The following is a 21,919-nucleotide window of genomic DNA, read 5'->3' on the forward strand; positions in this document are numbered from 1 at the left end:
ATCAAACTTAGGGTAGGTTTGTATCAAAATATTAGCACTTATTGTAACAATTACACGAAGCTGGTTTTTATTGTTGCAATAAGTGCGATATTTTAACAGCAGCAAGATAGGTGCTGTTAAAATATCGCACTTATTGCAACAATAAAAACCAGCTTCGTGTAATTGTTACAATAAGTGCTAATATTTTGATACAAACCTACCCTAAGTTTGATACTATTTATCAATTTAGTGTTCGATAAGTATAGAATAGACCCACATGACTGATTTTGTCGTTAGGACACACTCAATTTTATTATTATGCTTATTTATTACAAATATGATTGTGACAATAAGTTTAAAAAAATAACTAATATAATTAAGTATTTGTTATTCTAAATCTTACAGTTTTCTTGTAACTCTTTACACTAGTTTCCCTTACGCTCCGTGGTGGCGCTGTATTACCATGAATAATTTTATTCATCACCTGCGAATCTATTTCGGTGTATTATCTATGACTTAACGAAGTGAAAGCTTTGATGAACGAATGTCGACAGTAAAACGGATTCATCTCCTCTGCGCATGCACAAAACTTCTCGGTGTAAAACCAGAATGTAAAAGTTGAAGAGAAAGTCGCCGTTGAAGTGACTAAATGTGGACTTATTTTATGATTTCCGTGCGGAAATGTTTCCCGAAGGAAAATCAGGAACCACGTTTAGTTATAATAAATTGGAAGCAAATCTGATACAACCAAAGACATTGGATACAAAAGATTCGTTTTGTCGGTAAAAAATGTCAATCAAAAAAATAAAACCTTCATCATAGGTATTATAAAAAATCCTAAAAACAGCAACCACTCCCTCCCCACCAACCCAATTTATCAAAATTCGTCGATATACCTATATACATAAATACCTAATATTTCCTTGAAACTTTTTAATTAAAATTTGTACTACCTAAGAAATATAATAGGTATATTTTACTATGAAATTACTTCATATTTACGCATAGCTTTAAGCCTATAAACTTGTACTGGGTATCAGCTGAAAATCATATCTTTGTGAAAAGTGGCAGTCAGCTTAAAAAATATGATGTAAAAAAAAGATTTTTGTTCGCAATTGCCATCTTTTTGTCACCGAGTTTTGCCAAAAGTTAGGCCTTCCGCTCACGAGAATACTCAAAATAATAGAGGTGAAACTGAAGACTTGAGACTGAAACTAAAATTCCACCAGTATCTAGCAGCTAGCTAATGTATTTAATGTAATGGCGACTCGCTGACGACAAGACAGGAATCTCGTTTCAAAACGTTCGCGACCGAAACCAGTGTTGCCATATTTTCAAAGTGGAATAATACACAACCTCCAAAATGATAGCATTTCGGCAAAAAATAAAGTACGCGTTGAATGACCAATACTTATCTGCATTTTCAAAAATTTACACGTAAAGTGATTAACGAGACCTTTTTTTTAGACAAAATTGCAAGGTAAGATACCTAATTAACATCAAAGACATTTCAAATGGAAGTAATTAACGAGAGCTTTTCTTTTTTTAGCTCTACCAAACATAGGTATTTGGTGCTATATTTCATATATTTCCAAGTTGTTTTCCGTAAATTCTAAATTCTATTATAAATAGGTATTATAATATACCTAGTACGGTTGGCATCACTGACCGAAACCGAAAAGATGCGAGATGAGTCTCCCAGTCTCTCAGTCTCTCAGTTTCCAGCAGTGATGCCAGCCGTACTATAATTATAGTACAATACTATAATTTTAATGTCGCGAAAAATGTAAAATACTATAATTTTACGCCAAATATGCCAAAACACTATAATTTTAAAGGATTCAAGACGTAAAATGTTCCTGTAATATATTTTTTTTTAGAAATACTATAATTTTTACGCCTTTGTACTTTAATCAGCATAGAAAAAGATGGCAACACTGGTTTCCAGTTACCCCATTTAACAGTGGTACCAATATCAATAGATTCGATGAAAAATCATATTATGTGACCAAAATTGGTAGCACTAAACTGAACTGAACAAGCATTAATAACAAGTCAAGACGTCAATAGTTAAAGATGGGTGAACCGATTCTTAATTTAAAATATGTAGCAGATGTTGAGAAATATTACTGCCAGTATAATTACAGGCTGCCAGAATATTCCCGTAAATGAGAATTAGTTAGAATGTAGAAGTTACAATGAAGTAGGAAAGACAATGGGTTTGACAGTTTGAGTATATGAGATTATTACCTATTGTTTCAGTACCTAGCGCCGTGTGCGAAGCATTAGTTATTGGCCAGGTTGGCCAGTTTATGAGTTCCATCACCAATCAGTTGTCTGATTTTAGTTTCTCCGTTAGCGAAGGGCCTTATAGTACGCATTGTCTTTGGTTGAAAATGTACAGCAGGGGTGTCAATAAGGCGATCGTGATCTACCGGTCGATCGCGAAATAATTTTTGGTCGATGGCCAAAAATATTTAATTTATTTATTCATAATATGGAAGTATAATTGGATTTTATTTGTTATAGGTACTTACTTCGTATTTCTATTATCCAAATTTATCTAATTATATCAACACTCTTTCCAATAAAGGAAAAACTATTCACCAGTTTTATGTATATAGCTGTAAAACGATTGCTCAAAAATTATAGACACATAACAATGTAGGATAAGTACCTAGGTAATTCAAATTCTGTAGCATCCGTAAGCTCAAAATAAAATTCATGTACTTATTCAAAATAATATAATTACTTACAGTTAGTATGTAAATATTTTTCTATGTACCTACCTATGCTTTATTTAATTTTCTTAGTATGATTCAATTTTGGCTTAAAAATATTATTATCTATTATACAGGTACTAGCTGCCATCTTTTTGTCACCCAATTATAGTACGCAGTCCCAAAAATTATAGTACGCATTATCTTCCGTTGAAAATGTATAGGTTTTTGTTTTTCACTAATCGTAATGGGGAATTTGAGAATCATAGGTATTTTTATATCTCTTCCGGTCACAAAACTGGCGAATCTGAGAAAATCTGTTTCGTTTCGGACTTTTTTTATCTCTCAACAACTTACTTTTGTTTTCTCCGCTCGACCTAGTATTACGAAATTAGACTAGGTACTTCGCACCAAATTATGGTACGGAAATACCAAAATTATTGTAGTGTTGATGTATTTTGTAGATGTAAAAATGAAATATTCAAGAAAAAAACACTTTTTTCTCTTTGCGTATTTGTACGACATAATATCGTCATTGTGTTTATTCGTAAAGGCATATAAAGGGACGTTAGTTGATTTATTATGCTAAGAAAATAAAAAATTTCCCCGCGCTAATGGAACAAAAAAACGTATAATAATATTTATTACCTAGAATAAAACACTTGAGTTTGTAAACAGTTTCACTCACACCTACTATATTTATTTGTTTACAGCGTAATATTATGTCTATGGCAGTCGCTATGTTTATGAAAAAATCATGACCCTGTTTTATGTCGCTTAACTTTCCGTACGTAAAGATGAACAGAAAATTTACCTATCATTTTGGCAACGTTGTGGTTGCTGTCATGTCACTGCTAATGTTACCATGTCCCACCTATGCAGTGCAGATACAGCCAAAATTTTGTTATTATGGCAATCTTCTGCTCATGCGATTCAAGTGACATTTGTTTTGTACGCTGTCATTAAAAATATAATTCACACCACGCAATTTATCTATATCCTATTATCTGAATTTATAACTTCTTTTTCGCCTGTGTTTATCTTATGAATCAATTTTAAAGTCGATAAAGTTTTACACAATGTCGTCAAAGCAACGTAAAGTTGCCATGATGGGCTACAGATCAGTGGGTTAGTACTCAAAACTAATATAAAAACCCCATCTTTTCATAATAAAAACCCACGTATCGATCAGATTATATTTTATTTATATGTAAAATTTCAGGAAAATCATCTTTAATCATCCAGTTTGTTGAAGGGCAGTTTGTTGATTCTTATGACCCAACCATAGAAAATAGTAAGTAGATCTAATTACTTCATTACTTAGATAATAAACTGTATTTTCGACTCACATAGAACCGATTATAAGAAATTAAGATAATAATCTCAACATTTGGTCAACTCACTCCTCCTCTATAGTTTTATATATCGAGGTGTATGCCTAACTACGTAGAGAACTATAACCAACTATTCAAGTTGACGTGCAAGTATAATATGGAGTTTTCATTGACATTTAAATATTGATACCTATAGGTAAGTAATTCAGTTTTTTGATTGAGAAGTATAGTCATTAAAACTGTCTATATCACATTTGACATAATATGTAAAATATATACATAAACATATTACATTAAACAAAATACTATAAAATATAATATAAAAGTGTAAAATTCCTTGTGAAATGCAAGATTTTGATACCCTTTTCACATAGCAAGCACCTACTTAAATAAAATAAAGTATGATTTTTTTTTTAAAATAGATTTGTGTATTTTCATGACGTACTTACCTTACTTACTCAATATTTTTCCGAATTTTCACATAATAGGTACGTACCTAGTTATCAAATAATCAGATGTGTTTTTAAAAGCCATTTCAAATGGAATATGAAAAGTTTGCCTCGAAATATTGCATGAATAAAAACTATAATCGTATGTATTTTTTTATACTTTACTATCATAGGTAAGTACTGCACAATATAAAATAATATGATTCCACCAAGAAGCTAATAAATACATTGCAGAGATAATCAAATAATTATATTATGTGTACCGGCATAAAACAAATTCTTCCAGTATGTCAGTCATAATAATTTTACCATCAATTTTCAGGATTAATTATTTGATGTTGGTAATTTTCCTAATATTTGTAATATTCTCCAATAGTTAAAATATATATTTGCGGGCAACATGGAAAAGGTGATAAGTCTACAATTACTACTTTTCAGTAGAACCAAAATTAGATTGAGATTAGATCAAGTATTTATATAACTATTTTCTTTTTTGATATCCTTTAATAATTAATCGCTGTGAAATTTTCAGACAATCTGACCAGATTATTTTCTCCTCGGCCGAATAATAGCATAACTACTTGGTTAGTTGAGGGATGTCTGCCCAAGAAGCGAGCCGTGTTTCTGTGCCACGCAAAATTTCCAAAGAAACGCTATATTTGTACATGAAATAGAAATCATTACATTCAATAAGAAAATTGTCCCAACATAAAAGTTTTAAACCATTTACACGTGCATAGATTTATTGCTGACAGTATGTATTATCGCGGCCATAACAAGAAAATGCACGTGTAAACACATATTATCATGCAAGTTGTATCAAAAAAGTTCAGAAGCTTCTGCCGGAAGAAATGCGAACTACACCCCACAGAATATTTTGACATCTACCGATTATCTACGAACCTGTCGGAATCTGTCAAATAGCACCAATACAGGCGCTATTATGCTGTCAACAAACTCAAATTTTGTATAAAAAAAGTTAAATGAAATAAAAATCATGCTGTATACAAAAGGTTTCATAAAAGTAGTTCCTGGAAAACATTTTGACGCATTTCAGCTGAAATATGGCACTGCTTACATATACATAATTAACGATTAACTATGGCCGAGCGGTTACGTGTTAGGTTTATAATGTCGCGGGTCCAAGATTCTAATACCGAATTTGGAAAATTCACATGTTGTTTTTCAATGTGTGTTTGGACCCAGACTATGGACCAAATGGGTTGAGAAAGTGGCTCACATCAATTTCTTATAAATAAACAAAGATCTGGTAATACAACCTCATTTTGTGGAGGCCCATATGATCTTCTTAGGATCGAACATGATAGAAAAATGTACAAGGTCCCATTGTCCGCAATTGTGCCTGCTTAAAATGTGCCAGGTTGAAAGTATGCATTAATTTTCATAATTCAATTTCAGTATATTTATGGTTTTTGCACCAATCAGATTTCGTAACATCTTGGTGAGTAAACAAGTAGACTTCTCACTAAGTAGAATTTAAACATTTGATGATTTCTTCTTTCAGCATTTACCAAGTGTCTCCGCTTGCATTCTACCGATTATGAAGTGAAATTAGTGGACACTGCCGGCCAAGACGAGTACAGCATCTTTCCTTCTCAATATAGTATGGATTTCCATGGATATGTCCTTGTCTATTCTATAACATCAAGTAAAAGCTTCCAAATCGTTCAGATAATATACGATAAGCTATTGGATACAGTCGGAAAAGTTCAGTAAGTAAATTTTAATTTTCCATTGCAATATTGAGTGATATATATTATATGAGAGTGATACATATATGATATATGCATACATCAAAAATTAAGAATATAGAGTATGTTAGGCATCTAAGCCTGAACCAATAAGGTTCGATTTTTTCGCTACACCCACAGTGGTTCATACAAATGAAAATCGTACATTGCCCAACTTCAGTTTGGGAAAACCCGATATAAAATCTCATTGGCTGTAAACCACTCCTTACTAATCAGTCGATATCTCATTGGCTGCATACCATTTAATACTAATATGCGGATCGATGAATGGCTATGAATGCTTTACGAACTATCAGAAAATCACATATATTTGAATTTAGCGAAAGGCCTATCATATATGTTAAATCAATGGCCTGAATCGATAAACCTTGTAGGAAAGATATTTATTTTGTGTCACTGGATATCCTATCTCAAGGTTTCCCAAACTTTTTCTGCAATGGAACACTTCGCAAACCCGGAAATTTTAACGGAACACTTAGCTTATTTTTTAGATTGATTCTTACTACTTAGTTAAAATTAAAAAAAAAAAATGTTATTAAAACACATTATTTATTTAGTAATTACATATTTTTAAGTATACAACAATAACATAATATAAACATATGAATAAATAAAGCACTTAGGTAATGATTTTGACAATTTTGAGTCCTTGAATTGTATATCTTCTTGATATCAGGCACAATATTGGTAAGTTGTATTCTAATATCTGATGTTGCGTCTAGCCTGTTCCTGCACTTTGACTTTGTTGCAGCATAAATAGAAAATCCCGCTTCGGATAAATGGGTAGTAGAAAACGGAAGTAAAACAATCATGGACCCCACATCCTGAAGCGGGACCTCAGGCTAGGATCTTTGGCGGGCCCCCTACCTATCTCTAATGTTAAAGGCAGTGTGACACATCACATTAACAATTTTCAAAATTTGTTACAGCTCAAATTAAGGGCCCTTATTCCATTGTATTATTAACTATTTTTTTCTATTTTTAATACATCTACTTTCATCATGAAGTTATCGAGTAGAATACGCAATAATCAAAAATTACATCGTTCAATTATATAGGGACTTTTTTTTAAATTATTAAAGCAAATTTGTGATGTGTGTTTATCTTACTTATCTGATCAACTCACCACGCCGGGCTCACCCAGAGCCCGTGTCCCCAGGCTAAAGTCCTGTCAGCCCCCCCTTGTGGGGGCCATGAAAACAATAATACTTGTTTTGACTCGCCTAAACTCGCCCAGAAATTATTTAAAGGCTGATCTTCAAATCAGAGTCACTAATTAAATCAATGAAATTTTCATAGTCACTTGCACTTAAGCCTACTGGTTTAACTGTCACGGAAAATGGATTCCGAACCCAGGAATCGTCCTTACTAGTTTTCAGAAAATATTGCAAAAGTGTATAAAACCTTACCAAATTGTCGTGGAACACTGGTGTTCCGTGGAACATAGTTTGGGAAACCCTGCCCTATCTTTCCTCCCTTAATTGGACTAATTTGAATTGACCAATTGAAAATATCCGTTAGGATGAAACTGGTCTTCCGTTTCTATTGTGGAAATTATTGCTCAAAAAGGACCAAGAGGTATGGAAGGAACTAAGCCTAATCCAACAGTGGATCGTCTTAAGAAATTATTATTTTTGACCTTCTCTAAAAACTTTCTCGATCCCGGAAGATCCAGTGCAACTGATTTCCTGTTGCTTTAGCTGAACATCCTTAAATCCTCCATGGTGTGGCCCATCCATGTCAGTATTGGCCGTTCAGGTTTTCCTTTATCCTCAGTAGATGTGTACATGACCTGCGCTGCTGGTAACTCCTCCTGCATTCTGGATGAGAGAAGGATGGTTAACTTTCAGAGAGTCCTGAGAAAAATCTTTGGATCTGTTGAAGAAAATGGCATTCGGAGGCCAAGGTACAATGAGAGATTGTGCTCACTCTATGGGGGCGAAAAGATTATGTGATATGAAAAAGCGGTGACTGTGCCGGATCGGTTGTGTGCATGATGAAATTTTTATAATATAATATGGTGGCCACCATGATGGCCGAGCGGTTTACTCATCACGATGATTATGTCGTGGGTCCTGAGTTCAAATCCCGGGTCTGGAAAAGTCACATGTTTGTTTTTCAATGTATGTTTGGACCTAGAGTATGAACCTAATAGGTTGACCAAGTGGTTTACATCCATTTCTCATGAAAATAAAAAATCTTTTTATTACAACCTCAACTCAATGGAGGCCGATAATGATCTTCTTAGGATCGAACATGGATAAAAAAATAAATATACTTATATATATAATAATATGTCTCATTTGTTGATCTATAATTAATTATCTATTTATTTTTGTTTGCCAATTTTTTTAGAGTACCAATTGTACTTGTCGGTAATAAAACTGATTTACATATGGAGCGTAAAATATCAACAGAGGAAGGAAAAAAACTAGCCGATAAATGGAAAGCCGCTTTTGTTGAAACCAGTGCAAAACAAAATGAGGTAACAGTCAATAACAATATGATAATAATATTGCATCATTTAGAGCTTGTCTACATGGCGCGTTTTGACTCGCACATAACAAGTTGCGCATTCTCCAGGTACATGTGACATCATTGAGCCATCCATAAGCACTCGCGCCGTGACAACTGTCGCGCGACAATCGCCCGCGATCGCTAGACTCTGGAAGATCGCGGCGTTTATTCGTGTATTCCAAAATGAATTACGTCACCTAGCTTGTAAAGTGCCGAGAATACATATTGCAAGTTATCCCGAAATACGAATGCTCATAGAAACCGACTAACACAAATTAAGTTGTCGTGCTTTTTTCTACACGCGTTTGTTTTTTATGCCGATTCAAAAATGAATTATGTCACCTAGCTGGTTCACTGCCAAATTAAACGTGTTGTCTGGGCGGAAGACATTTTTGGTACTCGAGCGTAAATCGCAGTGGGACTCACGCCATGTGGACAAGCTCTTAGCACTTCTCAGTGATAACGTTAAATGGATTACTGACTTAACCTAAGCTAACCACATATTTTTATGAATTGTATGATTATTTATTACGTATCTGACGAGGTCTTTTGTAAGACATTTTCATTATAGGCGAATCTTCACAGTTTCGTTTCCTTGGTATATAATGCCACGGTCTTGTATAGGGATTCCAATCCCGGGATCCCGAGCTATTTTTGATACCTATGAATCCCGGGATTGATTAATATAATCCCGGGATTTCGGGATTGATTTTTTTATCAATTTTTATGGATAATAAAATAAAAGCGAAAATATAACAGAAAAAATACTCTTAATAAAAAATAACTACATTAGAAATAAACAGAGTTTGAATGAAGTTTGATTTATACCCATATGTCGATTCATTTTATTTTTTCACATAAATTATTAAAAATGGAAAGATTGGAAAAAAAACAATGCTTCGCATTTTTAACAAAGTAATTCGACCATGATATCATATGTTTTACGGCAGTTTCATATTTGTCTGACTAATTAGATTTATGAAGTATTTATAAGTACGCCATGATTATTTGCTTCACTATTTTAAATCTCGCTAATACATTCATTAAGTCTTTACTATCAGAAACAGCAATCTCCTATTAAATTCACATTATTATTTAAATTACAATATTATTTACTCCGTTAAACTTGTGTATTTCCAAGATTGAACGTATACAATATTAACAATAAATGTCTTAAATAGTATAAATTATACTAGATTTATTTTTGACCGATTTTATCAATGCTATTTGTAAATATAAATTTTTTATATTAACAATGGAAAAATTGCCAATCCCGGGACCAGTCCCGGGATTGTCAAATTGTAATCCCGAAATCCCGGGATCAGAATTTTGGCTCGGGATTGGATTCCCTAGTCTTGTATGATCCTGATGGCAGATTCTTCATTGCATGTTGCATGAAAAAGAATTTTTAAGCTTTTGTCAAGTAAATATTGTTTACTGACTATTTGAAGAAAACGGCCACCGATAAACATATCGCCACCTCAATACTACAGCTAAATAACTTGTTTTTTACTGTTTTTGATAGCTATTGAATATGATTCAACATTTCCTTCTCTACGAAATGATGCAACTAGGTAAGTCAGAAGTTAATGGGAACTGTATTAATTTTGTGTTGGAAAATATTAAATTACTTTAAAACCATAAATGCATTAGTTAAATAAATAAAATAATATATTCACAGTATTTTTTCATACAATTGAACATTATTTAATTGTTCCCAATCAGACAAGCACAATTTTCTATTTTAATTTTAAAATAATAATTATAACCTAGATTTATTTTAATCAAGTTAAGTTTAAATTTCATTTTCCGTACAATAATGACCAAATCAGAGTTATCTAGTTGTAGTATTGAGGTGACGATTGGATTGTTATCGCGCATTGAATTAATATTACTGAAATTATTATTTTTATAGAACAAATCTTTTTAAAAACCACTACATAATTAATATAAAATATATTAAATCTGATGTAATTTATTTTTTCAATTTCAGTCAGTGTCGGATATATTCCACGCAATGCTAGTTGAAATTGAGCGCGCCGATGGGAATCTACCGGAAAAAAATGGTTGTGTATTGTGTTGAAATTCCACTCACGTTATACTAAACTTGACCTCAGTGAAATTATTAAATTGAATCGTCACAAATTGAGTAGGTTAACCGACTCCCAGCTAACTCCTAAGAAACACTTGTATAATCATTTTTTTTTTAAATCAATATTTACTAACTGATAGTTATAAACACAAAAAAAAGAAAAATATATCACTGCTGCACTCTGCTTTCGGTTTTGTAAATGTTATGTTAAGTTATTCCTTTGTATAAATTAATATTCAGGAAAGAAATCCCATTAAATATTACAATATTATGTATTTGTGATGCACCAAGTTTTTATATTGGGCAGTTTGATGATGTTCATTATGTATAATTTGACACCATGGTACCTGAGTTCTATACAGAAACAACTCAAAAATTCGGAAGGGTTTTTTAATTGATTTTTTTTTACGCGCTTGTTAATGATAATTCCTGGGAAAGTGAATCCCAGTGATCTGTGATGAAATACCATCATTATTTACTCGACAAATGAAACAAAAATCATAATGTGTTATTATTTCAAGCAACTTTTTAATTTAACAATTATGGTGTGTCACAAAATTCTAGTTACTTTTTAATTGTGTCACTAATTTAGAAATGTCAAAAAACACTGCCTAATTGAATTGTAAAATTTCTTTGATCATTGTTCTGCAAAAAACAAGATTTCCAAATTGAAATGAGGTGTATAAAAATATCAAACGGCATTAATTTCGTTATCTTAGAACAAGGTTTTTTTTAGTTGTTTCTGTATATAACTAGGGTATCAATTATTACAAAGACTTGAAGATTTAAGGCCAAATGCAGAAGTTTCGCAATTAAGTTCTCCTAACTAGGATATTCTTATTATAAACATGTTGTATATTTTCTCACTGCCACATGTCACCGGTTCTGGTGGCGTAGGGTCAAGCGTTGCTTAAGGTCACTCAAGTGCTTAAGTATGAATATGCATTTGGCCCTTAAAGCTTATGATTTTAATATTAATTTTAATGATACAATGCGACAGATCTACAACACGATTATCATTTCATGTTTATGATAAAACATATCACCACTTATAATAAATACCGAGTATGCATCTCATTTTTAGCAAGACAGAAAGCATCTAAAAAAAAGCAAATTACAGTTTTCACTTTTATATGGAGTATATGGACTTCCAAAGAGTGGAATTTATTGTGGCGAAGACTGCCTTGGTGAACTGATGTAAATGATTATGACAAGCAAAAAGAATAACAAAACATACTGAGACAGTGATCAATGTGTTGTATTATTTGTACGTGTGGCAATTTGTTCAACTAATTTTCGATATTATTTTTGCATACAAATTTCTGGATATTTATTTGCTCCCCCAAAGTGGCGCATGCTATCTTCTATCTATCTGTATGAAGATTATAATTTGATTATAGATCGATAATTTCATACTACTAAATTATTCGCAAGTGCAGGGATGTTATTCATAAATTTTAATTTTGACTTCTGACGCCATCTTTAATAATGTTGCTAATAAATTAACTTGATTAATTGCTTGCTCTTCGATTAACGGAATTTGAATCAACTCAGGTATGTAATGCAGTTGATAGGATTAATGTGCATGACTGATTGACAGATCTATCGATTAAAGGATAAAAGCACTCACCCGGACAGTGAAACATGTGAGTTTGAATCGCACTTTGTCCAATTTTGTTTTTCTAGGGTTTTTGACATTAGTTTTGATTTCCATACTATTTAAAGTAGTTTTACATATAGACGCCATCCATAGACTGAAACGGTATGTTGTTTTGACCCGCGTGCCATACTAAACTTATGATTCCTGTTCATGGAAATATATTTTCACTAAGTATTTATATGTTTTTATATATAATATTCAAACAGATAAGGTCAGACGCTTATATACTTAGTGAAATTACATTTCCTTGAACAAAAATCATAAGTTAAGTACAACACACAGTTCAAAACCTATGTGGTTTCAGTCTATGGATGGCCTCATATTGTCATTTCTTAATATGGATGTAATGATATATCTATTTGCATTATTCCTGACAATCGCATAATATTTATTATGCTTGGCAAATTCTCGTATTTTACGTCAAGGAAAATGTTAAATAATTGCTTAGTACCAAGTCTCTTCGCCACTCGAAAATTGTAAAAATTATATCCATATAGTTCTTGAATACTGTATTTCGAAAACATTACATGTCACATTTTAAAAAAGAGTGATAAAAGTTGCAAAAATCTTCATATTAGGTACCTAAATACACAAATGTAAGACAAGTTTTTTTTTAGTTTTTTGAAGATAACCGTTAACACTTAATTAATAATACTTAACACTTAAAATAATATATTTTACATAAAAACTTTTCACTATATATTTTTATATAGAATTGTTTTCACTATGTATGTTGACTAAAACACAATTATTGTGACCTCATTCACTTACTATTAATGTTTTTATTTTTTCAAATAATTTTTTTGTCTTATGAAAATAGCTAAAAATGAGATATGTGGTATTACACTGACATGGTATTAATTAAACTTACTATTTATAATATGATAATATGCTATGTTTAATTAATACTATAGATCAGATAAAAAGATGACACATTGCAGAATTGATATTGTAACATGTTGAGAAAAATATATTGTTGTCATTGTTATCACTGTGCACAGTCATCATAATCATGTGCTTATGAACATCCTTCTAATTACATGGAATAAAGCGAGATGCAGAGTCACTAGTTAGGCTCAACTTATGTTTAACTTAGGCAATGGAAAACTGCATCGTCTTCTATATCCAAAGATATTTGTCTATATACTACATCAGTGGCGAAGGGTGGAGGTAGGCTGTTAAGATCCGCCATAAACAGTGCACATTAAACTTTTTCAGACATACCTATTTGTTTTCATTGAAATAAAACTACAATTTACAGATAGTGTTGGTTAGTTTTTAAAATTCAATTAAACCCTGAGAAACCAAGCCATTATAGATAATACATGTCTATCTATAAAATATCTAAAATTATGCAATTAAATCATACATAACTTTGAATGTTTTATAAATAGAGTAATACTTTTTATTTATTATAGTTTGGTTTAGGCAGGGCTTAATGAATTAAAAAAATTAACCAACAATATGTGTAATATGTATTTTTAATCCAACGAAAACAAATAACTATGAATGAAAAAGTGTGCACAATTTTGTCGTATTGCCCAAATTAGACCAAAACTATTATGGTTTCGTTTAGGCAGGCTTTAATTGATTTTTAAAAACTAACTAACACCATCTGTAAATTGTAGTCTTAGTTCAATAAAAACAAATACATATGACTAAAAAAGTTTAGTGTGCACTATTTATAGCGAATCTTAACAGCCTACCTCCACCCTTCGCCACTGTACTACATACAGTATAACCCCTATTTTACGTTTTTTAAGGGACTGAAGGAAAAAAAACTTAATTGGAGGGAAAATTTAAAAGGGGGGTATTGAAAAAAGAACATTTAAATTTTATGTTTCTAAAAAAATAACGTTTTATTAAAAAACAACATTCAATTAAATTTTTATTGAAATTTTTTTTATTTTTTAATAAAAAAATCATGTATATTTTGTTGCATTTTTGTTTTTTTGTTATGTATTTCTCTTTCAAGACTATATAAATATTTAAAAGTGTCATCTTGAATATCAGCAAAGCTTGTAAAGTAGGTTTTTAAACCCTCGATGAACCTCATTGCTTCTTCTTTTGTTGGAATATCAACCTCTTCTTCATCAGACAGTTCTTCAGCAGACAAGTCTGCTGGTGTTAAATGACTGTCAACAATGTCATCAACGTCCACCAAGTCTGATGTCATAACATTGGAGTCATGGTTTACATAATCCTCCAGGGGTTGGTCTGAAATCACCTTGTTATGCGCCGAACTCGGGCCAATCACAGCGTCGTTCGCCGACCAATCACCGTGCGCCGTTCCAAAGACACGGAGTTTTCCCTCCAAACACCTTACGCCGTTCGAATGTCACGACCCGATCATTGTCAAGCGCGCGTAACTCGCATATTTTGAATATTTCTGACGTAAATCGCGGGAAAGAAAAACGTAAATGCGGGTATTAAATGTACTGAAATACATCGGGACTGAAAAAATTACACGCAATTGCCGGGAAAATGTGAATTCCGGGCACGTAAAAACGAGGTTATACTGTATATACATTCTATAGTAAATCTAGAAGGCAATAGGTCACTGACAAATGAGATATGAAAATAAAAGTGCTACACAAAAATTAATTTATTCATACCTGTAAGGGCGTAATCAAAAGATGAAAATGTGAATAAATAATAACATTTGACAAGCTTTACCATTAAAAAATATATTCCGCGGTGCCTATGATGTGTGCATTTTGTAAAACAACTGATAGCACAATTATATTTATCAATTGTGAATTTGTATTATAAATTTTTCATAATTTTGCCATTGTTTGTCAATTAAAAAATATATTTAATCAAACTAGGGATATTAAATATGGCTATTTTCAATAGAAAGACAAATGAAGCCAAATAATTATCGTTTTACGTTAGACTACACACATCTTAATAAAGTCAAGCCTAACTAGTGACCATGCATTGCACTATCAGTCCAATATCTAGTTGTAAGCAACTTGAGTCAGTGTATTTAATAGATATTGCGTTTATGGACAAAAATTTATAGAATTACAAAGATTAATAATCCATTTGTTAGAATAAATGGATAAATCATCATTATGATAGTGATTGAATATTTATTGATTTTTTTTATGAAATGATTATTATGGCTTATTAATTAATTCTGTAGAACCTCTATTATCTGGACTATTTTTGGATGAAGATTTTATAACCATTCAGGTTTAGTGTTTTTTTTTCTTTTAGCACAGGTTATAATATCAATTTATTATTCTTTTGATCATGGCCCCCACATCCTGAAGCGGGCCCCCAGGGTAGGATATTTGGCGGGCCCCCCTACCTATCGCTAATGATAAAGGCAGTGTGACACTCCGCAGTAGCTTTTTCCAAATGATGTACGCGGTAAAATTAATGTGTATATTTTTAGTGTTTTTTTAAATATTTTAATACATCCATTTGAAATATGGAATTGTCGAGTATACACAAATAAAAATTGTATCGTACAAACACATAATTTTAAATATTAACATTATTGAAGGAAAATAGCGCCACAGGCGACTTTTTTACTATTAGAGAGGATTTGTGATGTATTTATATCACTTAATCTTGTCGACTCGCCACGCCGGGCCATTCCTGAGCCCGGGCCCCCATACTAGATCCCTGTCAGCCCCCCCTATGTGGGGGCCATGCTTTATTGAATTTGTGGTACGTTGTCTTTCGGTGCTTTTTAACTTGTCAAAATCTTTCTCGAAAAAGACACCATTCATAATAAACATTCAATTCGAGGTTATCTTTCTTAGAATAATTTTAAGCTGCTTGAAATATACAAATCGTTGTTTGTTTTGTGGATTTTTGCATCTACTATTGCAATGTGTTGTATTGCAAATAATTTCACTCATACAAGGTATCCATTTATCATGCAGCCCAAACTTTTTTTAAGTTTATTTTAAGATTTTTCGATGACAGATGAATACAATAGAAAATTGTTAAAACTACTCAAATAATTAATACACTAGATTGAAGAATGTAGCATTCTTTATTGAATATACTTAATTTCGAAAACATACCAAATAAAAAAAAAACAAATATAGTACTCTCTCAATATTCCGCCACCCCAAAAACTAGACAAGTGTCCAATTAGTGAAAGCGGCGGATTATGGTGCATACATACAAAATATAGTAAAAATTAAAACAGGTATTTCGTAAAAATAGTTTTTTGAGAAATTTGTACTAACGAATTATGGTTTTATTTATAATCAAAATCAAGTATTTACTAAATTATACATATTTATAAACTAAGTTTATTAACTAAATAATAAACAGTAAATACTTGACACAACCAGTTGTTCAGTGAGGCAGATATTCATGAATGGCTTAGGATTCCTGGCTTTCCCTATGACCAAAAGCTTCATTATGTGTGTCCCGGTTACATTGGAGCATAGCATAAGTGATGCGGTCCTTGGGCACTTTCCTCCCTGGTACATTACTTTCTTGGTGATGAATGTACGTTTTACGAAGAAGTTTCCAAAATAAACCCGTCTCATCTGCGTTTGTACGCGGCGGACTACTGAATTTGAGAATCGTTTACCGGCGAATTATAGAGCTTGTTGTGCTTTCAACTATTAAAAATAACAGCGGATTATAGTAGTTGTCGGATAATCGAGCGGCAGATTACTGAGAGTGTACTATACATCGAATGAACTAAAATGTAGAATAACACTCCATTTACATATTGTTAGAAAGTTTTATTTTGTTTGGTGAATACATCGATTGCTTCAATGGTAAAGCACAGTACTATTCGGTGTATTTTTTTTTTCTAAATCTGTATTCTTCTGATATAAAAATAATCAAAATAAAAAATTAGATATGTTTGAAAAATTATTACTTTAATCAGGCAATCCTGGCCAAAATAAAATATATCAAGCTATATTATTCTTATATAATATTGTTATATTCATAAAATAAAATATTATAAAATGGCTCCAGATTGCATAACATTATTATGATTTAAATCATCTTTTGTATATCATATGGCTATTTCAATACAATGTTTCACATTTTTTTTTTTAAATATCTTACATTGTTGTATCGACTATAGAAAGTAGAAAGGGAAAAGGGTGTAACCCTAAGTTTTTTTCAAAATATGTTTTATTGCATAATAACATTGTACAAGACTAAATACATGTTGTGTCCAAAGAATGTAAGCTGCAAATGCTGATATATTATCTAAATTTAGCTAACAATTAAAAAAAAAAAGAACAAAGTGACGTTGAAAAAACGGCTTAACTATCATTTCTGTTTGTGTTTTTTTTTTAATTAACTCAATAATTAATATCAGATTAAGTATATAAAAACCAAATTATTAATTGTCATGCACTTCAAGGTTATCTCTATTTTGTATTTTAACTTAGACCAAAAATCATAAGAAACACGTTTTTGTGCCTCCTGTAGATTACGCCCTTTTTCCTTTCCACAATCAATATTATTATTGTAAGATGGCTTTACAAAAAAATAAATCATTTAGTGGATGATTTCATTATCACAAACTTTTATTCAAATTTAGGTTACATGCTAAATGATTATCCTGTGTAGTATTTGTTATAAATATATTTTATTAATGAATGTGTTAGTGCCTATATTATTTTCTCTCGTAATTATTAATGTCAAAACAAAATGTTCACTAGGTTAAGCCTTTATTTATAGGCACACTATATTAGAAGTACCTACCTATGTAAGTAATGTGCAATTATTGCTTTCATGTTTCTTTTTAATTAGTTAAGATGTGTATAAAACTTTTATACGTTTAGTAAGTTAAGGTTATAATAAATTATACATGAATATAATTAATGTAATATAAACTAAAATTTACTGTAATATATTCTTTAATTTAATTATTAAGCATGTTTCTATGCTACTTTTTCAGATTAGTGCTTATCTTTTAGTGCTACAACTAAAAGTAGACCAGAAACTTTATTGTATAACAATAAATTATAATTAGCTGGATATTTTGTGTGAAAAAGTTGTCACTAACTTTTTTGAAAAATCAATTTCATTATTTATTATAAACTAAAATTATATCTTCTTTAAGGCTTTCACGATGATGATAAAAATATTAGTATCATAATATTCACAGTAAAGTTGTTATGTAACTTTGAAAATAGGTTCAGATATTTCACACTTTTGAATTAAAACTATACAGGACTAAGTAAAGATAACTGCCATAGTCATAATGTATGCTACACGAATATAAACCTGATGAATGTCTAATATGCATATATATAATACAGAACGTAATACTTAAGTAGAATAAACCCTGAAATTTTATGTCTTTGGTATACTTAACTTTATTTATGACTATCAGATAGTCAGCCTTCATCTTTAGGATTATTAATTTGTGTTGTAATTGTAATGTTTTGCTAACAAATTATTGTATTCCTAACGGTTTCTTAATGGTAAATGTACGCCATTGGTAATGTTTCTTGCAATTTTATTTGCTTGTTTAGAAACAATCTCCTGTAGATGTCTCAGCACTTAAACGTATTACATTTTATCGCTTTTCACTATAATATGAAATTCTCCTTGTTATTTCTGATATTGATCGAAAACTTATCTTATTTAGTTACCAAAATTCACCATAAAAGTAAATTAGTAATGATTTAAATTTGCAGGACATCATAAATTCATAATTAAGACGGTTTATATTACAGGGTAGGTTAATTAATAGGATTAAGAATTTTTTCGATTTTTTCATTCGTATTCACTTTCATTAGGGTTTTGCATTTTTATAAATACATACATACATACATATATATAATTTTAATGGGAACATATAATATTAATGCAATTACCTTTTAAATATTACTGTTAAGCCAGTTGTTCACTTTTGAAATGTATAAACCAGCTTTGCATCGCAATGTGAGTACCCGGCTTTACAATATAGTTTGAGCTTAATTTTTAAATTAAATCGTTAGTCAATGAACAATCCTTATATGTATTGCGTAAGTGATTCATTATTGAATGGTTTATTTATGTAAAACCAAAAAAATTCCAACAAACCTAATGAAGGGCGTTTTACCCAAATCTTTTGCTTACATATTATAATAAATATAATATTATGTACCTAAAAATATTTCTAGTGTTTATTAGAATATAATAAGTATACATATTATGTTTATATTGTAAATATTTCGCCCAATGTCATAATTTTATAATAAATTATATCATTATTTTGGAAAGAAAAAAGGATAATTATTCCTGCCTTGTTATTTTCCCAGATATAAGTGAAACAATCGCCGATGTCCGATAACAGACGGATATGGCACAGAAAGAAGAAAAATAATATGTTATATAGTACTCGCATACATTCCTACTTACGGATACTGAACAGTGTTGCCAATTATCGTTGACAAAAACATGCCAGACGGGGTATGAAAACGAGCTATTTGGCAGGAAAATTTGTGATAAATGTAGATTTTGTGAAAATTAAATTGCAAGTATTTATTCTACCATAATTGCATCGCATTCAATATGTATTTTTTTGCCTATAGAGAAAAAGTACAAAATTCGACAAATAGTTGGCCTATGGTATTTGCACAGACACTTATTTAAAAATTGACAAAAAAATCCCATCCTACATTATGTGTATACTGCACTATAAAAATATATATGAATTTCAATTAAATTGTCACCAACTATTATTTTTGTATTAGATTTGTACAAAAACATTATTAATATTGTAGCTCAACCCGAGATCTTGAATCAACTGATGACGTTAGTAATATTGAAAACATTCATACCTAAAAATTCATAAATCTTTATCTTCTTATGAATTATTAGTCATGTCATAAGAAATAAAAGAAGTCCTTTGTTTGACACATCAAAGAAATAATTTATTTATTTAGCAACAAACGATGATATGTAATAATTAGTCAACATCAGAAGGGTGGAATCCACGATAATCATCAAACTGGTGCCACATCATCACACCTAAGCACACATTGATTAACCCTTTACTGCATAGTGTCGCAAATTTGCGACATTTCAAACTATTTCGATATAGCCAATGCCATCTGTGTAAATTATCAAATAATATCCTTTTTCGATGCCTAGAAAACTGTTTTACCATAAACATCTTACTTTACCGATTTTGTTTGGAAATTTCAAGAAATAAAGCATTTCTGCATTATAGTCTCTGCATTTCTGCTTTGACAGTTGACGAATTCGTATGTACGCGAAAATCCGCATTTGTAAATAAATAAAAAAAAATATACAGAAGATTGAAATTGGTTGAATAAAAATATCTACACATCAAATAAGGTGTGTACATTAGTTTTTTATAATTGTTTTCATTTGGTTTTGTATTTTGTCATACTAAAATGTAAGATTTCCAAATGTCATAAATCTGCGACACCACGCAGTAGCATACAAAATTTAATGAAATTTTCGAAAAATATTTTTTTCATTATTTTTCCTTCATTCACAAGGCATTTTGACACCAAGAAAAAATAAAATTTTTCAAAAAAAAAAAATCATGCAGTAAAGGGTTAAGTCATACCTAATACCATTATATCAATATCATTATTAAGCCATTAATGCTCCTATTGTTTCACTGTGTGTTTTATTTCTTAGGCACTGACCTACATTCATTAGTATCTGATGCTCAAAAATTTTATGTACATACCTGAATTTATATAAACTAAATATCTACCTTATTTTCAGCATATTTAAAGCTATTGGAGGCATCAAAAAACGCCACAAGATGCCTATTGAAAAATGCTAGATCTGGCAAGAAAAACAATAAGTTGGCAACGCTGATGCTGAATATAATAAATTGTATAGCAATTTCCTCTGGAGTGAAACAACTTGAAATATAATAAGTATTATATAATAATGGTAGATTGTTTTCCATATTATTTTGTAATTTTAACCATAATAATCCAACCTCCCATAATCCAAATCGAAGGCCCTCCCAAATGAAGATATCAATATTTGGTATTTGCTTCATCAATATGATACAGATCTGATGTGACACTGGAGTCGTTTTAAAAGAAAAGTATCAGGGAAATCATGGGAAATAAGAGAATTGATGTAATTTATATCTCTATAAACTTTTATATACTATATTTATAAAAAATGCATTGTTTTTAAAATAATGGTTTTGTGAAGAGTCACTCAAAAGAAACGTGCTGTACTGCCAACTGTCAAATAAAAATATATGCCAGATAGGGTTAAAATAAGAGTTATCAGAAGAAAAGAAAAAAACTAGATTGCGGAAATATTTTTGTCTTTCTACAAAAATTATCTATTTTTGTTTGCCAAATTACAAAATTTCCCAAAAATACTCCAGAGCTTCCGACGTTTTTTTTTACAAAATTCTGTCCAGAATCAAAATCAGCGAAATTCGGGGGTAATAAAGATGAT

The 21,919-nt window shown here is 31.0% G+C and overlaps 1 protein-coding gene across 1 annotated transcript; it reads left to right on the forward strand.

Annotated features, from left to right (window-relative positions):
* Positions 1–3,629: 3,629 nt before the first annotated feature.
* Rheb (Ras homolog enriched in brain) lies at positions 3,630–13,084 on the forward strand. The gene is made up of 5 exons (XM_085952148.1): positions 3,630–3,827; positions 3,922–3,993; positions 6,008–6,215; positions 8,610–8,739; positions 10,765–13,084. The coding sequence occupies exons 1-5, from the start codon at positions 3,779–3,781 to the stop codon at positions 10,852–10,854; spliced, it is 549 nt and encodes a 182-aa protein (XP_085808274.1). The 5' UTR covers positions 3,630–3,778; the 3' UTR covers positions 10,855–13,084.
* The last annotated feature ends 8,835 nt before the right edge of the window (positions 13,085–21,919 follow it).

Source organism: Rhyacophila brunnea, unplaced genomic scaffold (genome assembly GCF_057557595.1).
Source record: "Rhyacophila brunnea isolate RB1 unplaced genomic scaffold, BYU_Rbru_1.0 scaffold_3, whole genome shotgun sequence".
Taxonomy (NCBI): domain Eukaryota; kingdom Metazoa; phylum Arthropoda; class Insecta; order Trichoptera; family Rhyacophilidae; genus Rhyacophila; species Rhyacophila brunnea.